Source organism: Nannobrachium achirus, assembly GCF_963921795.1.
Source record: "Nannobrachium achirus genome assembly, chromosome: 8".
NCBI lineage: Eukaryota > Metazoa > Chordata > Actinopteri > Myctophiformes > Myctophidae > Nannobrachium > Nannobrachium achirus.
The window spans coordinates 18,952,217-18,977,311 of NC_137817.1; the positions used below are offsets into that span (position 1 = coordinate 18,952,217).

General features: G+C 43.5%; 2 protein-coding genes across 2 annotated transcripts; one reads left to right on the plus strand and one right to left on the minus strand.

Annotated features, from left to right (window-relative positions):
* Positions 1-3,060: 3,060 nt before the first annotated feature.
* On the plus strand, positions 3,061-14,748 carry LOC308289278 (dapper homolog 3-like; the record flags this gene model as incomplete). Its single annotated transcript, XM_080730925.1, has 4 exons — positions 3,061-3,297; positions 11,307-11,430; positions 11,794-11,940; positions 13,232-14,748. 4 exons carry the CDS (start codon positions 3,061-3,063, stop codon positions 14,746-14,748), a joined length of 2,025 nt encoding a protein of 674 aa, XP_080587051.1.
* A 7,756-nt stretch (positions 14,749-22,504) lies between these two features.
* LOC308289970 (C5a anaphylatoxin chemotactic receptor 1-like) lies at positions 22,505-23,581 on the minus strand (the record flags this gene model as incomplete). Its single annotated transcript, XM_080731750.1, has 1 exon — positions 22,505-23,581. The coding sequence occupies one exon, from the start codon at positions 23,579-23,581 to the stop codon at positions 22,505-22,507; it is 1,077 nt and encodes a 358-aa protein (XP_080587876.1).
* Between the last annotated feature and the right edge of the window lie 1,514 nt (positions 23,582-25,095).

Consider the following 25,095-nt stretch of genomic DNA (forward strand, 5'->3'; position numbering starts at 1 on the left):
CACGCCTCCGTCATTTTAACAGTTTTGGCCTAAGTAGTCCCTGACTTAATTTAAAGGGCTGTAGTCTGTTCTCACCAAGCAGGCTGCTTTACCGAGCATTCCGCAAAGAAAAAAGGTTTGACTAAGTTGCTGTATACCGAGCGTTCCGGTTATCCTCATAACATCATAATATAAAACATTATGTCAATTGCGGTCTATGGGCCAATGGAAACGGGCGTGGGCAGTGTTTGGATTCCAGGGGCGGGGCTGTGACACAACCACTGTTGGATTTGTACTGATGTGACTGGGCCTGACGTCCATATGCAATTTTACTTATAATTGTAACAGTCTTTCTTTTCTCCCTGAGAAGCAGGCTAATAATTATATAATAATTACACACTAACAGTCCATCCATCCTTCCATCTTCAACCACTTATCCTGAATTATGTCGCGGAGGTAACAGTTCCAACAGAGTTTTCCCGTCTTCCCTTTCCAGAGCAAAGTTAACAACTTCCTCCTGGGGGATCCCGAGGTGTTCCCAGACCAGTGGAGATCATCATCATCATCATCATCATTCGAGTGCCCTCGAGATCTGCAACACAAGCTTCTTCCACTGGTCTCTGTTTGCTCATTGCCGCACCAAGTTCATTCACAGTCAGTCCTGTGTCCCTACTCAGAACATCTGGAAAAGTCTAGTTCCCCTTGATGGGCAGGGTAGTCTCCACAGAAGAATATCCGAGATGACCTGGTCCTTTGCTCTGTGACTGTGTCCTGCAAAGCGGAGTCTTCTTTGTGCCACCACAACTGAGATGAGAGGGATGATGCCTCCATATATCTGAGCTTTAGTTGGATGGTTCCTCCATGAAAGGTTCTGGACACGCATGCGAGGAGTCTTGTGTATGTTCCGTCAAGACGATCCCGAAACTCCTTATTCATTGTCCATGTTTCAGCACCATACAGCAGCATACTTTACACACAGGCTTTGAACAGGTTGATCTTGGTAGCTCTTGAGATGTCTGACAGCCATATAAGATGTAGCTTATTGCAAGCACTCCAGGCCTGTCCTTTCCTTGTCAGGAAGTCCTTTTTGCTACTGACTACGTATGATCCAAGGTATTTGAATTCCTCTGTTTCTTTGATGTCACTGTACCAGCGGAGATATAATCCCTCCATCTGGTCCTTGGACTGCCACTGGGTCTCTTCCCATGTGGGGCGTGCAGCGAGGACCTCCATAGCGAGACGCTCGGGAGGCATCCGTACTAGACGAACCACCTAAGCTGTCTCCTTTCCAAGTCAAGGAGCAACGGTTCTACTCCGAGTCTCTCACGGATAGTGAACTTCTCACGCTACAATATCTCTAAGGGAAAGGCTAATTTTGTCCACTTGTATCCGTGATCTTATTCTTAATCTTTCTGTCATGACCCATACTTCATCATGACCATAGGTCAGCCAGCCTGCGGCGGCGGTAAGTGACCTGGATGTTGGATAGGAGGCACTGACCCAAAAGAAATTGAGAAACACTGAGTTAGACAGTTCTCAAGATATGAGGGGGATGGACAGACATAAGATTTTGCACATTTATAGATAGATACAGGCCATTATACTTTATATGTTCAAGGTGTTTATATGTTCATGGGAATATGCCTTCATCTATAACAGGTGTTTGACACTCTTCTGTTTTATTAATCCCAATTGAGCTTTTGCAAAGTAATATCTAAAGTGTCTCAGATCAAAGGATTGATGCTTTTATTTTAATATGTATTATTGTGTACTTTACTTAAATTAATATAAATAATATATTTCCTTTTGGAAAACAATAATTCGATCATGGACTCAATTGGGATTCAAACTCTTCTGGACACAATCTTGACTTGGTCTCGCATCCCCCCTTGGTCTTTGGTCCAGACTCCACGCGGTTTTGGGCTCGCTTGATGTCTCACTTTAGTTTGTGTCAAACTGAGCACTAGTAGTGCTCATCTATTATGTAAACAATAACTGTTAACTGCAACAATATCATTATTTCCATTGCAAAATTATTCAAATTACAACAAAGTGATTTTACAGTATTACATTCATCATTCACAAATACATTCACATTTCTAACAGCAGGCACCAATCAGCTCATTGGGAGCAGTTAAGGATTCAGTGTCTTGCTCAAGGTAAAAGATGCCATGAACCGTCCAATTTCCATCCGGAGGATATAATGATACGTAGACAAAGAAGGTCTTTGATTTCTATTTGAATTTGTATGTAGGCCTATATTAAATACAAATCCCCTTTAAATATCCAATAAATGTAATATAACATCACAACCAATAGCTGCAGGCAAAGGTAGCCTATCTTGTATATAGGCCTATGTATTTATATAATAAACTGCAGGGATCAGGTATTCAGATTGCCATACCATCTCAACATTGTGCTTTATTGCATAATCCATTCATTCCCATTGTTACAGGTCCTCTGGGGACTTGTTCTCCTTATCCCACCCTGCCCCTGTCCTCAGAAATCTGCCACTGAATTTAAGAATCTCTGTCAATAGACACGTCAGCCTGTCTTTTTGCTATTACCATAATCAGTTTAAAGCACAACAAACACCTCGCCTTCTCAGTTCTCCACCAATATTCATCTTTATACTAAAAGTGGTCCATTCATCCATCCATTCATCCATTCATTCATTCCTTGGCCCTAGAATTAAGGGTGAGGTCCATGCGTAAATATAATGAATCAATGGGGGGATGGGACGCACGCAGCTCCCTCGTACCCAATGAAAGTGAAGATTGAATTTGCAGGAGGGGCGGAGGATGAAATCCACTTTCGTCGTGGACACTCGCTGAGGAGGGCGGGGCGCTGCTCTGTGTTTGACAGCTGCGAGATAGAAGATGTATAGCGCATAGTCTGAAGGAAAGCATGCAGCTCGATGGCAACCGTCAGCACCACACAGACATCAACACGAGAAACGGGATCCATCATCATGGCTTATTATAAGACTATACAGGGCTTCAGAATGCAGAACAGAAATTAGTGCTGATTATTTGGATTTAAAAACAGCAGCAACAACAACAAACAAAAACATTAATTGTCATGCACCGCGCGTTCTCGTTCCCGATGACCGTGGAGCGCAGTCGGACCAAGGAGCGCCTGGAGGCGAGTCTGGCCGGGCTGTGTGAGCTGGAGCTCCGCAAGCAGAGGCAGGAGTGCCTGGTGCTGGGGGCGCTGGCTCTGGGAGAGCCAGAGATGACACAGGACCCTGCAGCCAGAAGCGAGCTGGCGTGTTTCAGCAGCTGGGGCCAGGAGAACTTGACATTGAGACGGCAGCTGGTAAGAAGTTTTATTATAGGGTTGTGAGTTGTGTTTGTGTTACTTTGTTTTACAGTTAGCCTTATGTACGGATGGATGGATACTGAACTGATTGGTGGCTCTGTGTTGGTCGACCAATAGGCTATCATCATCACTCAAATAAGAATCCGTTATATTGCCTGTCTCGCCAATTAAATTACCATGAACATCTAGAATACAACGCGGTCTCATTTGTTATCATCTTGACCGTTGGAGGGACACTGGTGTGGGTGCGCCTTTTGTGCAGTGGCGACCCTTATCTGCAAGAAAAGTTACTTAAGTTGATTAATATAGGCACTGCCTGGGTCTTTCTCAAAGGATGTGATCTGTAGCCATCGCTCGGGCTGAGATTTATGCCTGGGGTAACGAAATCAGGGGGTGGAGCACCCGCCGCTTGTGTAGGGTTTAAGCTACCATTTAATGGCCCATTGTTCCTTGATCATGGGCTTCTATGGGTTTTTACTACTTAAACAACCTCTTTATTTGATGCTGCACGAGATCATAAATAAATGAAACGTTCGTTTTGATGACGATGGCTTTTAGCTTAAACATGTCATGCCATTTTAATTAGGATATCCTGTGCATAATTGATGGCTGAGTTTGTAGTTAGGGGTGAATGTGAGGACTATATTGTGCTGTGCATGCATTCTGTGCCAAGATCCGCCGAAGTGAAAGTGAGGTCAGACTCAGAGAGAGATTCCTGTAGAAGTAGCTGGTAGGCGTGTTTTTTCAGACTGTGATTGATTGATGTCATAATTAATCCCACGATGGGAACTTCTCAAAAACCAAGAACATTGGTTAAGTGACATCTCAACTAGCCTACAAGAATGGAAACTTTTACGCATGTCATGGATAGCTTATTCCAATTTAGGCTTCTACAGTGCATTATCATTGTCTTTATTGGTGGGCGTGTATTATTGTATACAGTCTGTAGCTTTCTCTTGACTGTAAACTCTGCTTTATTACTGGCATTTAATGGACTTTGTTTCAACGATGTAGCCCAGGGGTCTCAACAGGGGGTCTGGGACACAAGAGTTACTACAGGGGGTCCTCCAAATCTTTGTGTGTGTGTGTTTTTTTTTATTATTATTAATCACTTGAACCCTAGCGTCGGAGAATTTTTTACGAAAATCTAGCGCGAGGCGTTGTGCGCTTGTAGATAAGCTATTTTCAGCAAAGAGCTTTGGTGTAGATGGGAAAAAAATCAGACAGTGTCTGAAAACACTAATTGACATGAATCCAACATTCACTGATGATTGTGCTGTTCAACAATGGAATCTCTGAAAAGGTTGTCCCTGCTTCATCTCTCTCTCAACTATTAGGGGTCCTTGGCCTGAAAACGTTGAAGACCCCTGATGTAGCCTATTTATTTGAATTGTTAAACCCTATAGTAGCTCCAGAAAAATGGTCTCACTGTATCTGCTCTCCCACACCCACAGTCGGCTCCCGCTGGTCTCAGACTCGCTCTAAGCTACAATAGGCTTCATAAAAAAAGAGTGAAAAAGAAATTAAATCAGCAGCCTCCTATTGCTCTCATCTCTTCCTCTCCCACCCTCCCTGGCCTGCGCTGGGGCCTTAACAATAGGCGCATATGGAGCGGAATACTAATGATCTCGAGGCCCCCGCCGATGCTGCAACCGCGAGAGGGGGGGGGGGGGGTCGTGCGCGTCGTGCCCGTGAGTCGCCTTGAAAGCGCATGGCCCGGTGAGCTGTCAGCGCTCTGAACACCGGCCCCCTTCCAACGATGCACGACCGAGAAGAACCATTATATTATTAGGCCAGACATGCGACGTGCTTTCCTACGTGGCAACATATATTCTGTCCTTAGTTCCTTGTCTCTGTGGATTTGGAAACCGTCACTGGATCGATGTTTATCAACTGCGAAGCTTATTGAAGCGCGACGATAATTACACTGTGAATTCCTTGGAGATTTGTTGCCTGGAGATTTGCCTGACCCCCCTCTCCCCAGTTGAATCCCCGAGATTGAGCTTTCCAAATATCAGGTCACCATGTGGGCCAGAGCCATTAAATCCCCAATCTCATCTTCCATGCCAAAGTCTCTTGAATGTAGAGGGCCTTTAATATGAAAGAGGAGCAGCTGACCCATGGCACCCGTTGGGGTGTGTGTGTGTGTGTGTGTGTGTGTGTGTGTGTGTGTGTGTGTGTGTGTGTGTGTGTGTGCGTGTGCGTGTGGAGATAGCCTATAATATATGCGAGTACAACTTGGCACATGTAAGTCCCCAACGCAAAGCCCCAAAGGCCCCAAGCCACTGAGACAGAGACATTGGGACTGAGGGCTCTATCTGTGTCTTTCTGTGTCCTATACAGTGTATGGTGTGTCTGAGGTGTTGACAGCCAATGGGACGCCAGACAGCAGCTGGGAAAGCACAAGGCCGTGTCTTCACTGTCAGCCACCCTGCTGGGTGTGTTTAGTCAGAGTGGGGGCAAGCCTGTACGCCAAATAATTGCCAATTGTGCATATGCAGACAATGCATAAACACTGTGTACACAAAAGAGTTGTGTGAACTGAACATTTGACCTATTTATACGTGGAGTTAATAGGAAAAGTGGTGTGTTTGCGTGTGCCTATGCATGTGCATGCATGAGTTCACTTACGTGTGTATGTGTTCAGCCTGTGTGCACTGCAATTGAGTGCACATATTCATGTTCATGCATATTTATCTCATGTTGTATGTGCATACTGTACACTATAGGGCTCTATTTTGATTTTCTTAAGTTCCAGCTCTTATGCCTTAACTTAAAGGCCTATCCATACTGTCTCCGACCACAGAACTCTTCGTCGGAAAGGTCCGGTTCAACTACAAAATGACATCACTCGCATCTTCCGAAAAGCATTACCCCGCATTAGAGTTCGGAAAGCTGCACGTCGGAAAGTCGGAACTCTCTATCGAAAGGTTCGGTGGTCGGAGACAGTATGGACAGGCCTATAAGTTAAGGCATAAGAGCTGGTACTTAAGACAGTCAAAATAACAGCCCATGTGTGTTTTAATTGAAGTGTCTAAAGTGTTTTAATTGAAGTGTCTAAAGTGTAGGACGATATCAATTCAATTCAAAGGAGCTTTATTGGCATGAGAAGCAAGTGTCAAAATATAATAGCGTTTCTGCTGTAGGTTAGGGTCGTTATTGGTATATTGCATGCCATGGTTTATTTATGTCTGTGACGTCTTATGGGCCTTCCACACCAAGCACAATAACTATGAATAGAAATCATTTTAAATATCGTTGAACTCTATAGTAGATGCAGAGTCCACACACCACAACTATAACGATAACATCAGTGTGGACGCTCACATAATTAGCGTGGCTCGCCTTAATGTGCGCTTGTGTTGATACAGCATCACGTGATCATCATTAGTGAGAGTAGTGGTCGGGGCCACGTTGAGCACGGACTGTCCACTGGATGGATCGTAGCTCCCTAGTCTTTTCTTTCAATGCACGTATACATGCACACTCAAGCTTATTGCACAGCACACACACTCGCACACGTGTGAGCTTGTGTGTGTGTGTGTGTGTGTGTGTGTGTGTGTGTGTGTGTGTGTGTGTGTGTGTGTGTGTGTGTGTGTGCGTGCGTGTGCGTGTGCGTAAGCTCGAATCCATGCATAAGCTTGACATTTAATTAGAACCCCTTGTGCAACCCCCCACACAGACTATGTACTATTTTTTTTGTATAGGCTACCTGATCAAAATAGCTTATACAAATACCCATATAGGTGCATACACACATACCCAACATTATTGCACATCATTTTTTTGCACATTATATAACCGCTTTGTGAAGGCTCTTGAAACAGCTGCTGGACACCTGAGCACAGACTGGGCCTATGTTATGTTCAGACTCTATTCACTGGCAGTCCCCTGGTTTGCTAGACGCTGAATGCAGGGCACCACAGCACAGACAGGGCATGCTAATGAATGTTATTCATTGCAATTATACAAACCCTGCAGTCTGACCGTGTGCCTGTGTGTTGTGAATGTGCATGTTAAACCTGGATAGTATTTGAATATCACACACAATATTATTCATGGAACTCAACTTAAATCTATAAATGAAAGAATGTTTTCGTAAAAAGTAGAATGGGAAGGGAGATGGGGGGCTGTGTGTGTGTGTGTGTGTGTGTGTGTGTGTGTGTGTGTGTGTGTGTGTGTGTGTGTGTGTGTGTGTGTGTGTGTGTGTGTGCGGTGCGTGTGTGTGCGTGTGTGTGTATGTGGTCCATCTTGGCCTCTGTGCACATGAGTGTAGTCAGTGTACGTACGTACGTGTGGCAGTTTCCGGCTTCCCACAGTCTCTCTCTCTCTCTTTCTCTCTCGCTGGAGCCAGTCACAACACAGCTTTAATTATAGAGAGGCCAGAAGTGAGCCTGCATGCCTTGTGTGCCTTGTTCCATGGCTGAATATGTTCCAGCTCTAAAGAGCCATGCTGCCCACTCTGAACCTCCAAAGCTGTCTGCTGGTAAAGGGGTGGGGGGGGGGGGGGGGGGGGGGGGGGGGGCATTCTTCAGATCCAAGGCCAGATGAGATACTGTGCATGCATGGTCCACACAGCATCAATACATACAGTACTTCAGATCCTGTGGTAAGAAGCCTACAGTTACCCTGAGAATGGGTGGAAACCATGTATATCCAAAACCGTTCGTTTTGAATTGATCATTTTAAAAACTATTTAAAATGGTGAAAATAGCTGATCTACAAGCATTACATTGTTTTTACAGGTTGTGAAATAAAATATAATATATATAATATATTTTCCCTGCAGCTGACTTTGGTGCGATCCGTGCATGCATCACTCATCCCAAGGCTTAAGAAAATTGTTTTTCGGTCCGCTCCCCTGCGCTTCCTCCACTCACTATTCACGACTGAAAGTCAATTTAACAGACGCAATCAATCATAGCTTTCATCTGGTTGGTCTGTCGTCAGACCGTGAGAGGAGGTGGTCCTAATATTTTACACCCTCCGTATCTTTACAGTTTTATGGTTAGGTGTTGCCGGCTTCACTTCCCCTGTCCGTCCGTCTCTCCCCCGTCGTCCCCCCCATCCCCCAGCAGCCTGGGGGTAGGGGATGCAGTAAAACACTAATGATACAGTGTGCAGGCTGTCTGGCAACCATGGGGGTAGATGCCATTAATAATGAAAGAGAATCAAAGACATATCGCTGCAAAAAAGGGGGGACCGGGACCCCCAGCCAGGGCCATCCTCATAGTGGAAGCGGTCGGTGTTAGTGTGGTTTTGTGCTTGTGCTTGAGACGGCACTGGCTTGGCTTGTCGGCCCACAAAGCCATGTTTGTTTTGTGTGCCATTTCATTACATTTTAATAAGCAGCACCACAGTGTCCGCAGTCTGTGTGTGTGTGTGTGTGTGTGTGTGTGTGTGTGTGTGTGTGTGTGTGTGTGTGTGTGTGTGTGTGTGTGTGTGTGTGTGTGTGTGTGTGTGTGGGCACAGGCACGCGTGTGTGTACATTGATGGGTGGGTGTGTGCACTGCATGCATGACTGACTGGGCTCGAATGGGGAGGAGGTAAAAGATCAATTGTGGTGAAAGTGTGTCATTGATGAATTGATTCCCAATAACCTCCCCTCCAAGCTATATCTTTACCTCACATTGGTAGCTAATGACACTGTGTCCCCAGCCATTTCCCTGCTCTCTCTCATATACAAATGCGGCAGCGATGTAATGATAATGCTCTGTTTATGGTCACACAATGAGCCCTGTTGTCGTGACAAAAGAAAGCACCCGGTTGTTTTTGTGTGTGTAAAGAGGTTGTGTGATTATAGTATAGGTTAGCTTGGGTCAATTGCGCTCGACAGCCACTGGCGTTATCAGAGCATTGATCCAGTCCTTCCAGACAAAGGAGTCCAGAGATCAGGCTCTGATTGCAGGGCTGTGCGGTGGCTGAAAGATCCTTATAAGGAGTCCGGGCTGCTAGTTTACTGTTTATTGTTCGATCACTGAAACCATATACTGTACTGTACTATACACATAATGATGTTTTTCCCCCCTCTTCTTTTTCTTTTCCCCCCACATCATACTGTGAGACACACAGTATGTTTACCAGTAGTGATTGAATGGGCATCCAGGAGTGGCTTTAGTGGTTGGAGGACATGCAGTTTGGTATTTTCAATAGAGATGGACACACATTCACTGTTCTTGTTGCAATCAAACCTTTGAAGGCCTGGTTAATGATGGTCTCTCTATCCACCAGGCCACCCCATGGCCACTGATTTAATGCTTTCATAAGGATCTCTGTTCTCTGCTTGCAGCTTATGTTTGACAATGGATTTATTGTTTTATGAGCTAAAAGTAAAAACATGAAGTCTGATAAAGCTGTATTCTTAAGTGTTTCGAGCCTGCTGTAGCCCAGTGGTTCACATTGTCAATGCAGGGGAGCCAGAGCAATGCTGCCTTTCATGCTAGTTATCTAATCAGGTACTCATTTATAGAATGTAACTAACTACCTGGTAGAATAGAATACTAACCTGTCTGGGTACTCATCATTATAGAGTTGAGTGTTGTGCGCTGTCACTGTCAGTGACATTTGTCATCTTGACCCCTGTGGTCATGATAAAAGCCACAAGATTAGAAAGAGCTGCACCAATTAGGGGTCAGAAACACTACAGGTCACATTGTTCAATCATGTACATTTCAATTAAATTCTGATCAATTCATGATCAACACAGATTTTGAGGATTCAATGTAAACTAGTATATACAGTAGTTTTTGGAACTATTGGTTGCCCGATGTTTCTCGTGCATTCATATTGTTCTTGTAGTTATCTCACTCTGAGCTCACCTAAACAAATTCTAAGACAACTGTTAGTTGGCTTTGGCAATACACGATTATTGAATATTATAAGCATGAATATTCTTCATTGAAATGATCCGCCATTGGTGTGAATTAATTGGCCCGATGGAGGGAATGGAGATGGTGCGACTGTCTAGCTCAATAGGACTTCTTTCTCTCTCTCTATCTCTCACTCTCACTCTCACTCTCACTCTCTCTCTCTCTCTCTCTCTCTCTCTCTCTCTCTCTCTCTCTCTCTCACACACACACACACGCACGCACGCACGCACGCACGCACACATGGTGCTGTTGAAGAAGAGATGGCTTGTGCCAGTTGTGTGACAGGCTCTCCATCATAGCGGAGTTGTAATGCTGGAAATGTCACCTCTTCACAGCGACACGCTCAATCTTGTGGTAATGAAGTAAATGAGCCAAGAGTGTCTGTAATGAATGAATACTTGAAACAAGTATGTATGTCATATTTCTGTGCGTGCCTGTGTGTGTGTTTTAACGCATGCAGACAAGCTTGCACACAAACATGTGCTGATGTAAGTCTGAACATCAGATGACCTCAGACAGGCAGAAATTGTCTCGTTAATTAGACAAGCATGACCAATTTTCCGGTCTTTCTCATGGGTGCATGACTAGCAATTGCGTCAGTCTCTGTCAGTGTGCGCAGTATGCCAGGTATATATAATCACTGCGTGTGTGCGTGCGTGCGTGCGTGCGTGCGTGCGTGTGTGTGTGTGTGTGTTGTGTTGTGTGTGCGCACGTGTTCATCCATATAAAAGAACATCTCCACACACTTTTCAGAGCAGTGAATTATTCATGTTCCAGATGGCTAAGAGGCCCATGGATACATATAGAGCAACGTGCAGAAGCACAACACAACTTTTAGGATGCTTGTGTGTGTGTGTGTATATATATACTGTATATCTATATATCTATATATATCTATATATATATATATATATATATATATATATATATATATATATATATATATACACACACACACAATTGGACACATGTTTCCATTTACACCAAATTGAAATTGAGTTGTACTATTACATAATATATTAGTAATAGCTGTGTACCAAATCCAATATGGGAAAAGTAAGGATTTGATCTGCTCTCTTCTTTTAGGAGCTACAGTACAACTTACATCTTTAATTATTATCTTTTTCTCTGTCTCAGAGTGCACTCCAGAGCTCCCCCTGGGGGTTGATGCAAGCACTGGAACATCAGTTGGGAGACCTGCGGGTGGACACGGACGAGGGCAGCTGTGATGGGGTCCAAGCTGACACAGGGGACAGCTCAGGTAATAACAACAACAGCTATAATGTCTCCTGCATAACACATGCAGCTCCAAGTGCAAAGACAGAAAGAAACAATATTGCTCTTAACCTCTTATCTTCAGCCATAGCTGAAACTGACATATTTTTATGCATGCAATTTAGAGCCGCGGAAAGTGCACATAATGTAGTTAATGTCATTTACGCTAAGTCCTCACTTTCTGAACGTATAATGTGAACCAGCTTTCCTATTTCTTTGTGTAATGAGTTTGATGTTTTTATCCTGTTTGCACAAATGTGGCTTTTCATGCTCCAGTTGCTGGCGGTTGTGGTAGTGCCGTGGTGGCCTGTTTGTGGGTAACGTGGGTAGACAATGAAAACAAGTTTAGAATCTCTTCATTTCCCTGTCATGTGCTTCACAGGCTTCTATGAGTCCAGTGAGGGCCAGTCTCCTAAGGGGAGGCCTTATTCTGCTGAGCCCACGGAGGTCTCTGTGTCTCCCTGGGCCTACAGCAGTGACAGGCCCAAGTCTCTGGGTAAGGAACACCAGCAGACCTGGCAGAGACCACTTCAAGGCTGCTACAACCTTATGAGACTTGAATGATTAGACAAGTCAAGTCAACCTGAAGAGTAGTTCAGGTTTTTTGTGTTTTAGCATTCCTAATGTACTGTATGTCGTGTACAGATCTGCTGTAAGTGATTGTGCAATTTTAGCATTGCATTTGAACTGTTTGATGCAGTCTTGAAAAACGAGTCACTGATTTATAGTAACTTGATGAAGTGTAAAGGTGTCTACACACCAAACAGCCTACAGGAGACTCCTTCTGACTGTACACAGACTGCAAAGAACTGCAAAAAACTAAGCACTTATTTTTTATTTTATTTTTTTCAGACGACGCCGACTGTAGTTACTGTATGGCAGTGGTGCCAGGTCTGCTCCTTATAAGCAACGTTGATCCTGTTTTCCTATAATGTTGCTAGATGTGGGTTGCTTTTGTTTGGGCTTGTTTCTGAAGTGTAGTTGCTTATTTGGCCTTGCTTTCAACATTATTTTATAAAATAACTAATGTAATAGAGTTCAGAGGTGAAACTGGTCGCGCTTTTGGGCTTATTTTCATAGACCTGGTCGCGTATTTCACTCACAGAATCTGGCAACCCTAACCCGGCCGGAGGCAGCTCTGTTCTCCGTGCAGAGGAGGAAAAAAAAGAAAACAACAACAAGGGCACTTGATGGACTATTACTAGCCTACTACTAGCTTTGCTTTGGATCCGATTGGAATAGGAATTGAGAGTTGAGATTGAGAATATGGTATTTAGTAAAAATATGCGACGGGAAAATGTCTCTGGCTTGTTTTGGCTTGGTTTTGGAGCAGTAGTAAACTATTCTACAACTCCCTCAATCTTACCGACGGCGAGGGGCGACTGAACAAAACTGAGCAAGTCCAGTTTTCCAGTTTTCGGTCGATAAGGTTCCCGACCCGCTGCCGAAAACCTGACGATGAGCTCCCGTTCGGCAACAGACGCTTTCCGCCGCCTTCCGCCGCCGAATCGTCGCCGAATCTGTGCGGTTAAAAGTGGCCTTTAGATGTGCATACTAGGTCCACTATTACCTCTTATCTCTATCATTTTCCTACTGCCCTTACTTTGATGCCAAACATGATAGGCTTTCCAAACAGAAAACCAATTACCTATAAAGCTATTAAAATATTTACTTTCAATTATTGGTTTCATGAAGGATCTGTATATGTTAAACGCTTATTTTAGTTTTATGAAACAAAATAATAGAAATAGATTCTGCATTACTACAGTGTTGTTCCATCTTCATAGGAGACCCTCTGATGCTGAACGGAGAGCACCTGGATGTGCCACGTGCCACTCTGCCCCGTTCCTTCTCTGCCCCTCACCCGCCTCTGGAGGGCATCGCCGAGGAGGGCCCGGCGGAGGAGCCCTTTCAGTGGGAACTCGGTGGCTTCGACCAAGGCTGGCACCAGCAGGCCACCGAGGAGGACCAGGTGACAGAGGAGGAGGTCTACCAGCACGCCCTGAGGGTTGAAGGCTACATCCTGGGTCTCATCCAGCGCCACACCCACTCCCTGCGGCCGAGTCAGCCTCGCACCACCCTGACCCCCGACCCCTCGTACTGCAGCACTTCCAGCCTGCTCAGGAGGACCCCCTCTCACACCCCGGAGCACTGCCTGCCTGACCCTTACGTTGACCTGCTTGTTGACCCCCGAGGTGACCTTTCAGCGGAGCATGAGATCTGGGGGGGTGATCTGCTGGAAGAGGAGGCCTGCGGAGGAGAGGCTCCATCTCTAGAGGAGGACTGCTATCTGGCACTGCCCTACCCCCACGCCAGGCCTCACTCTCTGGCCGGGGGGCTGCCACTACAATCCCTGCCCCCCCTTGACCCCAGCTGTGGTGTCAGGGCTCTGGACCATTGTTGTGAGCCCACCCAGTCCCCCCAGCCCTACCTCCTAACTCACTCCCCAGCTCATCACAACCAGCACCTTGTCAGTGCTCAGTACATCCCTGGCCAGGGCTGCCAGGCCCCTGTCCGGTCCCCCAGGCACTACGCCCCAGATCTGCCCAAACCCGGCCGAGGTGTTGCCTCACCTGACCACCCCAGCTCCAAACCAAGAAGCTCTAAAAAGACCCATGATGAGCGGCAGAGCTCAAAGAGACCAAGCAGTAAGACCAGTCGATCTCAGTCAGAGAACAGTATCCTGGGCCAGCGTGGGCTGCCCGAGCGTCGATACAGCACCACTGAAAGGCCCCAAAGCCGGAGGGACCCGGCACAATGCCAGGCCCAGATCATGGGGGCCCAAGCGGGCACTGGCATCCACAACGGGGGTCGTCGCTGGTGCTCCAATCTGGAGCTGAGCCAGGACGAGGGGGAGGCCCACACTGGGCAGGTGCACAGACGACCGCCTCGGCGAGCCCGTCAAGGCCATCCTTGCCCCCAGACGCAGCCGCATCATTACCGACAGCACCATCACGCCCAGCCTCGACTCTTGGACTACCCAGAGAGAGCACCTCTTTGCCGGGCTGAGGGGGGCTACGCAGCGGCCGCCCCAGGGGAGTCTGAGTCTAGTATGAGTGAGGTCTACTCCCCAGCCTCCAGTTCATTGTCCAGTAGCTCGGATGAGAGTGGGGGACTGGTGTGGCCTCAGCAACTGCCCCCACGGCTTGCCCCTTCCTCCTCTTCCTCCTCCTCCCCCCCACAAGCCACTGCCAATGCCTCATCCCAACCCAAGGCCTTTGTGAAGATCAAAGCCTCTCACGCTCTTAAAAAGAAGATCCTCAGATTCCGTTCAGGTTCCCTCAAAGTTATGACCACCGTGTGAAATCATGTTCAAATATCATTTCTGAACTGGAACTTTTACCGTAGTACGTTTTTCCACAAATTAATTACCTCTCCAACATATCCTGTTTTCATATTGTATCTACCTCTTTGACCAAGCTTGGTCAAAGGATCCTATGCCAGTATTATTCGGTTCATCTGCTAGCTCATAACCCTCGGACAGTAAGGTAATGGGCAATAATAATAACACTGCCATGATCAATCACAATATACAGAAACCCACACACCTTCCACGTACTTATTGGCTACAAATAACTAACTAGGAGTAGTGCATGTGATGTTACTTAGTGACATGTTTAGCATTACAAAGTTGTCTTTTTTTATCAGACTCTTCAGCAAAACATTTTTCAATTAACTTGGCTAAAACCATGTTAAACTAACACAAACGCAAATCGATGGTGTTTTCCTGCACAGCCGACATGAGTGCACAAACAAAATAATGAAATAAAACATTTCTATTAGCTATCTAGTAGCTACATTTTCAAATATTATTTATTATTCACATCAATAGATAGATTTCACAGCAGACTTTTTTTCCTCTCCCCATATTTGTCATTTTGATAATTCCCCACGAACAATGAACTAATGTATATAGGCTACTACAACAGGTCCTGTTGCTGCTAACCCCCGCTGCTGTCCTGGGGGTCGTGTAGAACAGTAGTTCTCAACCTGTGGGTCGGGACCCCCAGGGGGGTCCCCAAATTATTTTGGGGGGTCCCCAGATGATTAACTTATTGTGCAACATTGTTTTCTCACTCAACATTAAACAAACCAACATAAAGATTAAGTGTATAAAACATTTCTAAAGTTACAATTTAAGGACTTTTTAATACCTCTGAAATGACAAATTAAACATTGTCCAAATTGTCGAATATTAGAGGCAGAAATTGTGAAAATAGCGCATGTAGATCTGCTATTTTCACAATAAAACCATGTTATACAAAATGTAATACCTCAACTCTTAGTGCTCGTCAGGGTGGGGGGGTCACCAGTTAAAATATGATTATTTTGGGGGTCGTGGCCTGAAAAGGTTGAGGAACACTGGTGTAGAATGTAGAAAACCACATGCGTCCACCAATGAGTCGCCAGCTGCTTCTTTTGACCTGACAGTGAGAAGTTTCACCGTGAGGGCAAAATGTGTGCAGAAGAATCTAGGCTATTCCTCCGAGTTCTGCTCCCCACTGAGCAGGTGCTCCGACCAACCAGTAGGAGTCACTAGTGTAGCAACAAAGAACACAATACCCTGCCATGTGCCAGGCCAAGCCAGGCCAACACACCAAAATGAAACACACAATTAATTAACATTATTGACTTCATTTGCATTTATTTGTTAAAATGTCAGCTGTGAGAAGGATACTATAAACTCATGTTCCTAATCCTCCTTGTTTTTGTGTTATTAATTTAATAATGCTGCACTGCAACTGGAAAAGTGACCAACACCAAGTGAAAACATCATCTCTAAATGTTCTGCCCGTGACACACATGCACCTCTTTGTTTAAACAAATATGAAATCAGTTTACTTTATATGATATGGTTTGATCCACTGATGATCTAAAACATAATGTAAAAAGTACATTATACTCTACCAGCTTACCCCATCCCATCCCAACCCCCCACCCACCACCACCACCACCACCGTCATCACCACCACCACCACCACCATCCCCACCATTAGCCCCACCCATGTGAATAATTGGCTACCTCTCTTCCTCTGGCAGCCAGCTGCTCCAGACCAGTACTGTGATCACTGTGATCAAGGACCAACGAACTGAAATAAGCTGAAGTCCCCGAGTCAGCTGTAGGCCATAGGGTCACACTCTGGCTCCATGTACATGAAACGCAGAGGCACACAGACACATTCTCTCTTTCTTCTTTCTTCTCATGCACACACACACACACGCACACGCACGCACGCACACACACACACACACACACACACACACACACACACACACGCCTGTAAATACCGTTCTGTGGCCTTGTTTGAAATGAATGTAGTTTGTAAATAAAGATTTCTCCTTGTCTTGAATACATTTCCTTGACTATGTAGAATTTGTTAAAACCTTTACAATATTGCTGCCATAATGAAAGCAAAGAAAACAAAGGGAATTGTTTCCTTATTGACTGAACAATTTGCTTGAAATAAAATACAGTAAGTGTAACTAATTCAATTAGTGTATTGTAATTAAAGTTGTGGTTGAGAAATTAGCACAAGCTAGATTTTGAAAGTAAAGTTATCAGCAGAGGACCCATGGGTTCAAATCCAAGAAGTTGTAATATGACATTTAGCTCAATGGTTTAAGGTTGTGTTCCTACTTAAGAGTCTTAGATGAGGTAAAAATCATAGTTAAAATGTTAATACTTTAAGTGCATAGTTAAAGCTATACTGTGTAAGTTGCTCAACTGGTGGTCTGTAGCAGTATAGCAAACCGCGGTCGCGTTCACTTTTTCCGTCCGTTTTTCGCTCGCGGACCGGGCCGTCAGACCACCGCGTCCGCCTCGCCTCGCCGAGACGCTTTCAATGAGGTCTCCCGTGTCCTTCCACGAGCAGCGGTTGGGGAGTTACATGCTAGACTCCTCCAGTGTAAACACTGCAGTGTACTTCCTGAAGGCGTGTTTCCTAAACCCACCAGAGAGCCCGGCAGTGTATGTTCTGCGCTGTGATTGGCCGGCAGTGTATAACCCTCGCTGTGATTGGCCGGTAGTGTGATGACGCAATTTTTCCGCGAAAACCGGTCCCGGGCAGGGATCATAGAAAACATATAAAGAGAAGGCTTTAGAAGCTGAAAATAACGGAGTGGGGGTTTTAAAACTTTAGCGATTTAACAGCTAGGACCATTTTAAGATTTGTTTTATAAAAAAAGTTACACGGTATAACTTTAACTGCTAATAAATTATGTTTTAATGTTAATATAAAGCAAGCTTCTTAACGGTTGAACGATTAGGCCTACATAATAGGTTAGTGAGGATGAATACATGTTTTTATAATGCCATTATAAACAACAGTATAAAACACTCATAATGCTTTTATTAATGTTCTTAAGCAGTCCCTTAACACGTTTCTTATAAGGACTTACGAGTGTCTTATCATCTAACATGTTTACAATGCTGTCATTGACACAGTCTTATTAACACATAAGCATCTTATACAGTCTTATATTAACTGTTAATTAATGCTTATTACAACAATCTTAGTATATACCGGTAAGTCGTTACCAAATCCAGCAACTCCAAAATGTACCATTTAGCTTCTGCCATTTAACTCTGATTTTTCATTTACATCGTCTAAAGTGCGAACGATGCCTCATATATGAGCTTTGCCGATTTGAGTGTCATCTTCTCAATAATTTTTAAATCTATAGAAGTCAGAATTATTTTTACACAAAGATATACGCACAAATAGTAAGGGGAACATAAGAAAATCTGCGAAGTAAATCGTTACCAAGACATTTCTTCACCAATGTGTTTCTAAAGGTGTGTAATAATATGTACTAAAAGGTTGAAATTCAACTCCCGGGGGAAACCTCATAAAAAAAATGATTTGTGTTTGTGTCCCATTAACTTTACTATACAGGAAAAACTACAAAAAATAAATCTGCTTTAAGTAACATGTGAGGGGTCAAACTAGGGTTTTTTCATGATGCTGAATCCATTGCAAGCATTTGTTTTACACGAAAAACATTCAATGGGCGACAAATGGCCCCCACAAAACGGTGAAAAGTGATGATTCATCACTAAATCATCGTTTTGTGGGTCCGATTTTAGGAATGTTTTTCGTGAAAAACAATTGCTTGCAATGGATTCAGCATAATGAAAAAAAACCAGTTTGACCCCTCACATGCTACTTAAAACAGATTTTTTCTTTTTTATCCTGTATAGTAAATTAATGGGACACAAACACAAATCAGTTTTTTATGAGGTTTACCCCGGGAGTTGAATTTCAACATTTTAGTACATATTATTACACACCTTTAGAAATACATTGGTGAAGAAATTTCTTGGTAACGATTTACTTCGCAGATTGGTCAAATATCTTATAAAATCCCCTTACTAAAAGAGATATCAAATAACTGTCGTTTATACAAGTCCCTCGCTATAAATGAATGATAAATTAATTAATAATGAATTGAATTACTCACTTAAACACAAGCATCCATATTGTGGAAAAAGCTTTGACAGAGAATAAAAAGCACTGCCTGCCTAGCTATACATTTACCACTTAACACAAGCATCAGCTAGATTTCCCCACATTAACAGAACAGCATTCTCTAGCATAGAGCCCGGTCAACCATGAGGTTTTAAGTGGTTAAGTGCACACCAAGACAGGGATGAGCGAGATGTGTCCATGTCCCTCCAGGGCTCTGTGAGTTAGGTGTGTCTCCACAACTCACAGTCTCAAAGACATTCAACATATAGGGAAGACTAATTCAAGTTTCACTGTATTAATCACACTAAACCACTGATTTCTACGGGTCACGAGTAAATGTCAAAACGTAAAAAATAAATAAAGAATCCCTAGAAATAAGAAATAAGAAAATTCAACATTTTTCATGGATAACAAAACAATGATTTTTTAAAAGAATGTCAAGAATGAATACAAATATATATACAAAAATCGAATGTTAAATTAGAAAACAAATGTTTAAGAAGTAGAGAAAATAGTCGATCTACAAGCTCAAAACGCAGTGCCACACACTGTGAGCTTGTTGATCTGCTATTTTCAGTAGTTTGGGTACCAATTTCTCTTTTGGGACCTGAGCTAAAAGGTTTGGGAACCACTGCACTAAACCATATGACCAAGTAGACCTATCTATTTATGAAATACTTCCCGAAAGTCAAGTCGTAAACATTCTTTTGTGATTTACTTGGCAAAGTTTACATAATCATTTGCAATGTTTACGTAGAGTGGGCAGTCCATTTTTCCCTTCTTTGAGACAGAGAAAAGCTGACAACAGCAAAAGTTACTCTGACATCTTTGTCTGCTCAGCATCAATATCAGATATTCAGAACACAGCTCCCTCGTGTGGCGTAAAAGAGGAACATCCAAAATCCAAGAGAGGAAATATAACCAACTGTACAGGTAACTACAATTAAACAGTGATGGACAGTAGCTAGCTACAAGTAGCTTAGCTACATAGCTTAACTACATTTCTAAGTAGCATAACGGAAACGTGCTACATTTCTCTGGGGATAGCTTGTAGTGTAGTAGTTGAGCTATATTTAATCAAGAGTAACTAGTAATGTAGCTTACTACATTTTCCAAGTAGCCGGGCCATCACGGTCGGGATGAATAAATAAATTAATAGGCCAGTCATTACAATAGTATGAGTCCCCAATCCCCAATAGTGAGGGGTATACATTTAATTTAAAGCCAGATAGAGGGTTTCTAGTTTCTGTCTGTTTTATAATAAACAATCAAACTGAGCATGTTTTGCCTGCCCATTTGTTTGGTGGAAAGTTGTTCTTGATAAAAAGAAAAAGAAAAAAAAGGAGGCTAGTGTTGATGTAGCTAGCTACTTTTGCTCTGTAGCTTGTAGTGTAGTTGAGCTATATTTATTCAAGAGTAACTAGTAGTGTAGCTTACTATAGTAGTAAGTAGCTTGCCCATCACTGCAATTGAGCTATAACAATGGTAACAATATGCCACAGAGGTAGGCCTACAATCAAGCAAACTTTATTTATAGACCCTATAGGAAAAAAAAATCATTTCATCCTTCGTCTTTTTTCCATTAACCCTGTAAGGCCCGAATGAATTTCTAATTGCAAAATCAACCATTCAGATGGTGTTGTACTTTGGAGAGGAAAATGTAATGTTTTAAAAAATGTTTTCGTAAGGTTTTATAGACATAAATCATAAATAATGCTCTAATTTATATTTGGGGGATATTTTTCACAATAATAACACATGTATATATGTTCTAGACATTCTAATGATCACCAAAAAAATTATTACAGGCATTTTACTTATGTTTTTGTGAGGAATAGCTTCAGTGAAAAAGTGAGATGTTGTTCGTTGAGACTCTGGACTCCGGAGAACCTGAAGTTGTGTGAATGTCAGCCTCTGTGGGGGCTGACACATTTATATGCAAATATTGTGGCCAAAGGCCAATGGCATTGTAATACTAAACAATAATAATAAAATATAAATGTGTCCAAAAAGCAACAGTGGGCCTCAGGGTTAAAGCTGCACTATGTAACTTGCCTCTTCTACCCCGGATTGAACCCGGTTTCATGAGCATGTGCTGAAATGTTTACCATTGAGCTAATAGAGCCTGCCTGCTAGCTCAGGGTTACACATTGAATCTTGACCATCAGCTCAAAATCTGTGTCAGATCCTGTCGAGACATGAGCTTTGAGTCTTGACACGATCTAAATGTCTCAATTGAAGAGTAGGGAGACTGAAACTCGTCCTAGACAATTTGCCCTCCTGGCCCCCAAACTGCGGAATAAACTCCCTGCAGCACTTAGAACAACAGACTCACTCCCTAGCTTCCGCCGTGGCCTGAAGACTCACCTCTTCAGACTCCACCTTAACCCATATCACTTACCATATCACTCGCCTACCTCCAATGACCATACATGAAAGCTAGATAGCATTTTTTGTTTTTTATTTAAAGCTTTTTTTTTAACTGACAAGGTGCTCAGTTTACCTACGTTATTTTTGTCTAAATTGATATTTCTTGCATTTGTTGTAGACCTATTGATGTTGATGTATTGATGCATTACCTTGCTAATTGAAAGTCACTCTGGATTTAAGAGCGTTTGCTAAATGCCTAATTTGTCAAATGTAAATACAACCGTCCCAATAAAGGGAAGTAAACAACTTGTCGTAAGGAACATAACCCATATGCACATACTGTATCTACATACTCTATTACACAGACACAAAGCACCCATCACACACATATCAATACGTAAACACTGGCACATAACACTTTCATGCAAGACTTTAAGACTGCATGCAAAAACATATGATAAATACATATTTCTAGACACAATATGCAAATACATTGGAATAGCCTATGTTACGTCTGGGAAATGTTATGATTGTTTTTGTACATAGGTACATGTTACAATTTTTTTGGAGGCCCATTAACCATAAAACAGAAGTGGAAATTTCGCCACACAGCACACAGTAAGGCAAATTGTGCAATTTTGAAGCTGTCACACCACAGAGGCACACATACATACGGGATATTTGATAAGTGCACTAGACATTTAAGAAACCATTGTGATGTTTACAAATGAACACACCAACAGAACTGCAGTGAGTGTAACCTTTGTTGGATTGAGTCACAATGTTATAAAATCAATTGTTCAGAATGCAGAGGATTGGGGAGTTATACCATCAGACGAGAGCTATTGAGAGAGAGAGGGAGAGGGAGAGAGAGAGAGAGAGAAAGGGAGAGGGAGAGGGAGAGAGAGAGAGGGAGAGGGAGAGGGAGAGGGAGAGGGAGAGGGAGAAAGTATCGACAAAGAATATTCATATAATAATCAAAATTCTTTACAAAACCAACTTACAGGTGATTTTGATATTTGTTAACTCTTTCCCTGCCGACATCGTCTTTTAAAGGATAACAACAAGAACAATGAAGAAGCAACACTTGCCTTCAGGCAATCATTAGTTCCAAACATTGAATCCTCATAACGGGTGTATAAGCGTGCACAAAAGATAAAACACGTACTGGCATCGTAGCGAGATCAAATAGGGTCGTAACTCTCTTTCGACGATTCTGCATTAGACAACAGTCGTGTCATTGAGGATTCTCTTGGTACTCTTGGAGTTGTTATTGGTGATGCTTGGCCTGGCAGCGGACGGCTCCTCGCTGATGAATTTGAATAAGCTACGCAGGGAGCGTCCCATGGTCTCCTTGAAACCCCGGCCAAGGCACACGTAGAGCAACGGGTTGATGCAGCTGTTTAGGTATGCCAGACAGACCGCCAAGCTATGTGCCAGGTATACGCTGGGCGCGTGATCAGAGGATGGCTCGGTTTGCAGATATATAAAGTCCAACACGTTCAGAGGCAGCCAGCACAGGAAGAAGCTCATGGCTACAGCTACAATCACCCTCACCATACGTTTGGTACGAGCTCCGCTGGTCCTCGATGAGCCCCCTGGCACTACCTTCTTATACACCACCCAGTGACTGACCACAATCGCCAAGAAGGGAAAGAGGAATCCAAACAGGAACCAGAACGAGGTGATGACCCAGGCGACGCTTTGTGGGGAGTACGATACTAAACACTCCCTCTTCCAGTCGCCAGCTTCGATTTGCTCGCTGTACGTGAACTGGGGGATGCTGGCAAGCAGGGCCAGGCACCAGACACCGACACACACCACGGACGCCTCCCAGGGCCGACGGTAATTCTGACACCACACAGGCTTGATAACTAGCAACAGGCGATCCAAGCTGATCACTACCAGCAGCAGGACACTGCAGTACATCACCAGGAAGAATAGGCCTTTCACCAGGGTACAGGCCACCGCACCAAAGTGCCAATGGTCATCGTGGGCCAGAGGCACCATGAGCAGCGGGAGGGAGAGGCAGCATAGGAGGTCTGCAACAGCGAGGTTGAGAAACCACACCGAGTTGACAGAGCGAGTCATGCGGAAGCCGGTCACCCACACCACCAGAGCATTCCCGGGAACTCCCAGTAGGAAGACAAGGCCGTAGCTGAATAGTAGCACTATCTGGATCGGTTGGATCTCTGGTCTTGGGAAGTCAGTAGGAAAAGGCAGGCTTTCATTAAAGCCAGTTGAATTCAAATCATCGAAGTAGTCTTCGAAGTAATCTTCATAGTCAAAGCCTTCCATGATTTGGTCTGTCAAATTGAAGGAAGATTTGTTAGTAAAATGGCATGTCTAAAATAAGGTTCTGAGCAATCTGAGGTGACATTAAATGAGTATTTCTTTTTTAAATGTATCTGACTCAGTCCTCACTAATAAGGGAAAAGAAAAGGTTTGAATCTGATGAGTGGGTATTTCACCCTTGATTTCAATAATTTTTTTTATTCTTGTTACAACAACCATCCATGCTCTAAAATAAATTGTTTAGAATTGGCCCACCAGTAATATCCACAACAAATTGTTTTGAAAATAAATTGCAATATCTAACTGACAGTCCCACTCCCACCTCTTTGAGTCTTCATAAAAGGGGTCAAAACGTTGTTACCATAAATACATGTTTTACTGGGAGCTACAGACCAGAGTGCAGACAGCCTTACTTCACCATTGTACGTAATGTTGTTCAGCACCTGTGAAATATGTTAGATGTGTGTGCTTCCCCCTTGGACTAAAACTAACCAAAACTTAATTTCACATATAAACTATACACTGTTTCTCTCTTTTCTAAGTAACCTTGAACCATAAAGAGCTCTTGTTCAGAAAGGAGTATGACTGTCTCCAGATAAAATGTTATTTTTTAAACTTGGAACAAGTGACTCATTCAAGGTCAAGGATGGGGCTTGCACTATTAATGATTACACAAGCATTTCTTTTTGCACCTGTAACATTTGATTCCACTTTAATTTCTACCAGTAGTTTACATTTATACAACACACACATTATTTATTAACTTTTATATAGAAATATAATTATTATTGTAAAGGCGGTTTGTAAGGCAGTACGCATGTTCCTGACCCAATATCTAACCAAACTGACTTGCCGACCCCTGTCCCCAGGTATGCAACTGCACATTAATGAGGACTGATATACACAAGTCTACAGTGTCCCATGAGGCCTTGCATGAATCATGGGCATCACTTCCGGTCATTGTGTTTGTAATCTCGGCATCATTGAAAATGAGAGCTTGCCCTCAATGTATTCCCGAGTGAATAAACAAAGGTTGAATGAATGAATAAATTCAATTCATTTGAGTGATCTGTGTCAGACACAATTATATGGGATCACAACATGACAGAATCACATTTGTTTGCCTACTTATTCCACAAGATCTCCCTCCAACCAGCTGATTAAAATGTATGATCAATGGATCTTGACACTTGCTCTTAGCAGTAGCCTAATTCCTGTCCTGTGTTTCATTCTTACTGGCTGCTTTTACTGTGACACTGAATCGCTGCATGGGTTATTACATGGTGCTTGTGCTTGTTAAGCACTGATCATCAATTTCAATCAGCTGTATGGAAGGAATTCTTGTAGGGTATAGGTTGACTAATATGACCCTTTTTGATTTCTGCCAGGATCGATGCGGATTGTCTCCGCCAGGCCGAAGGTATGGCCGAGACTATGTTTTGCACCCTGTCCGTCTGTCTGTGAACTACGATGTGAAACATGTGCACATAAACTCCATGGGTGCCAGGGCAGAACCT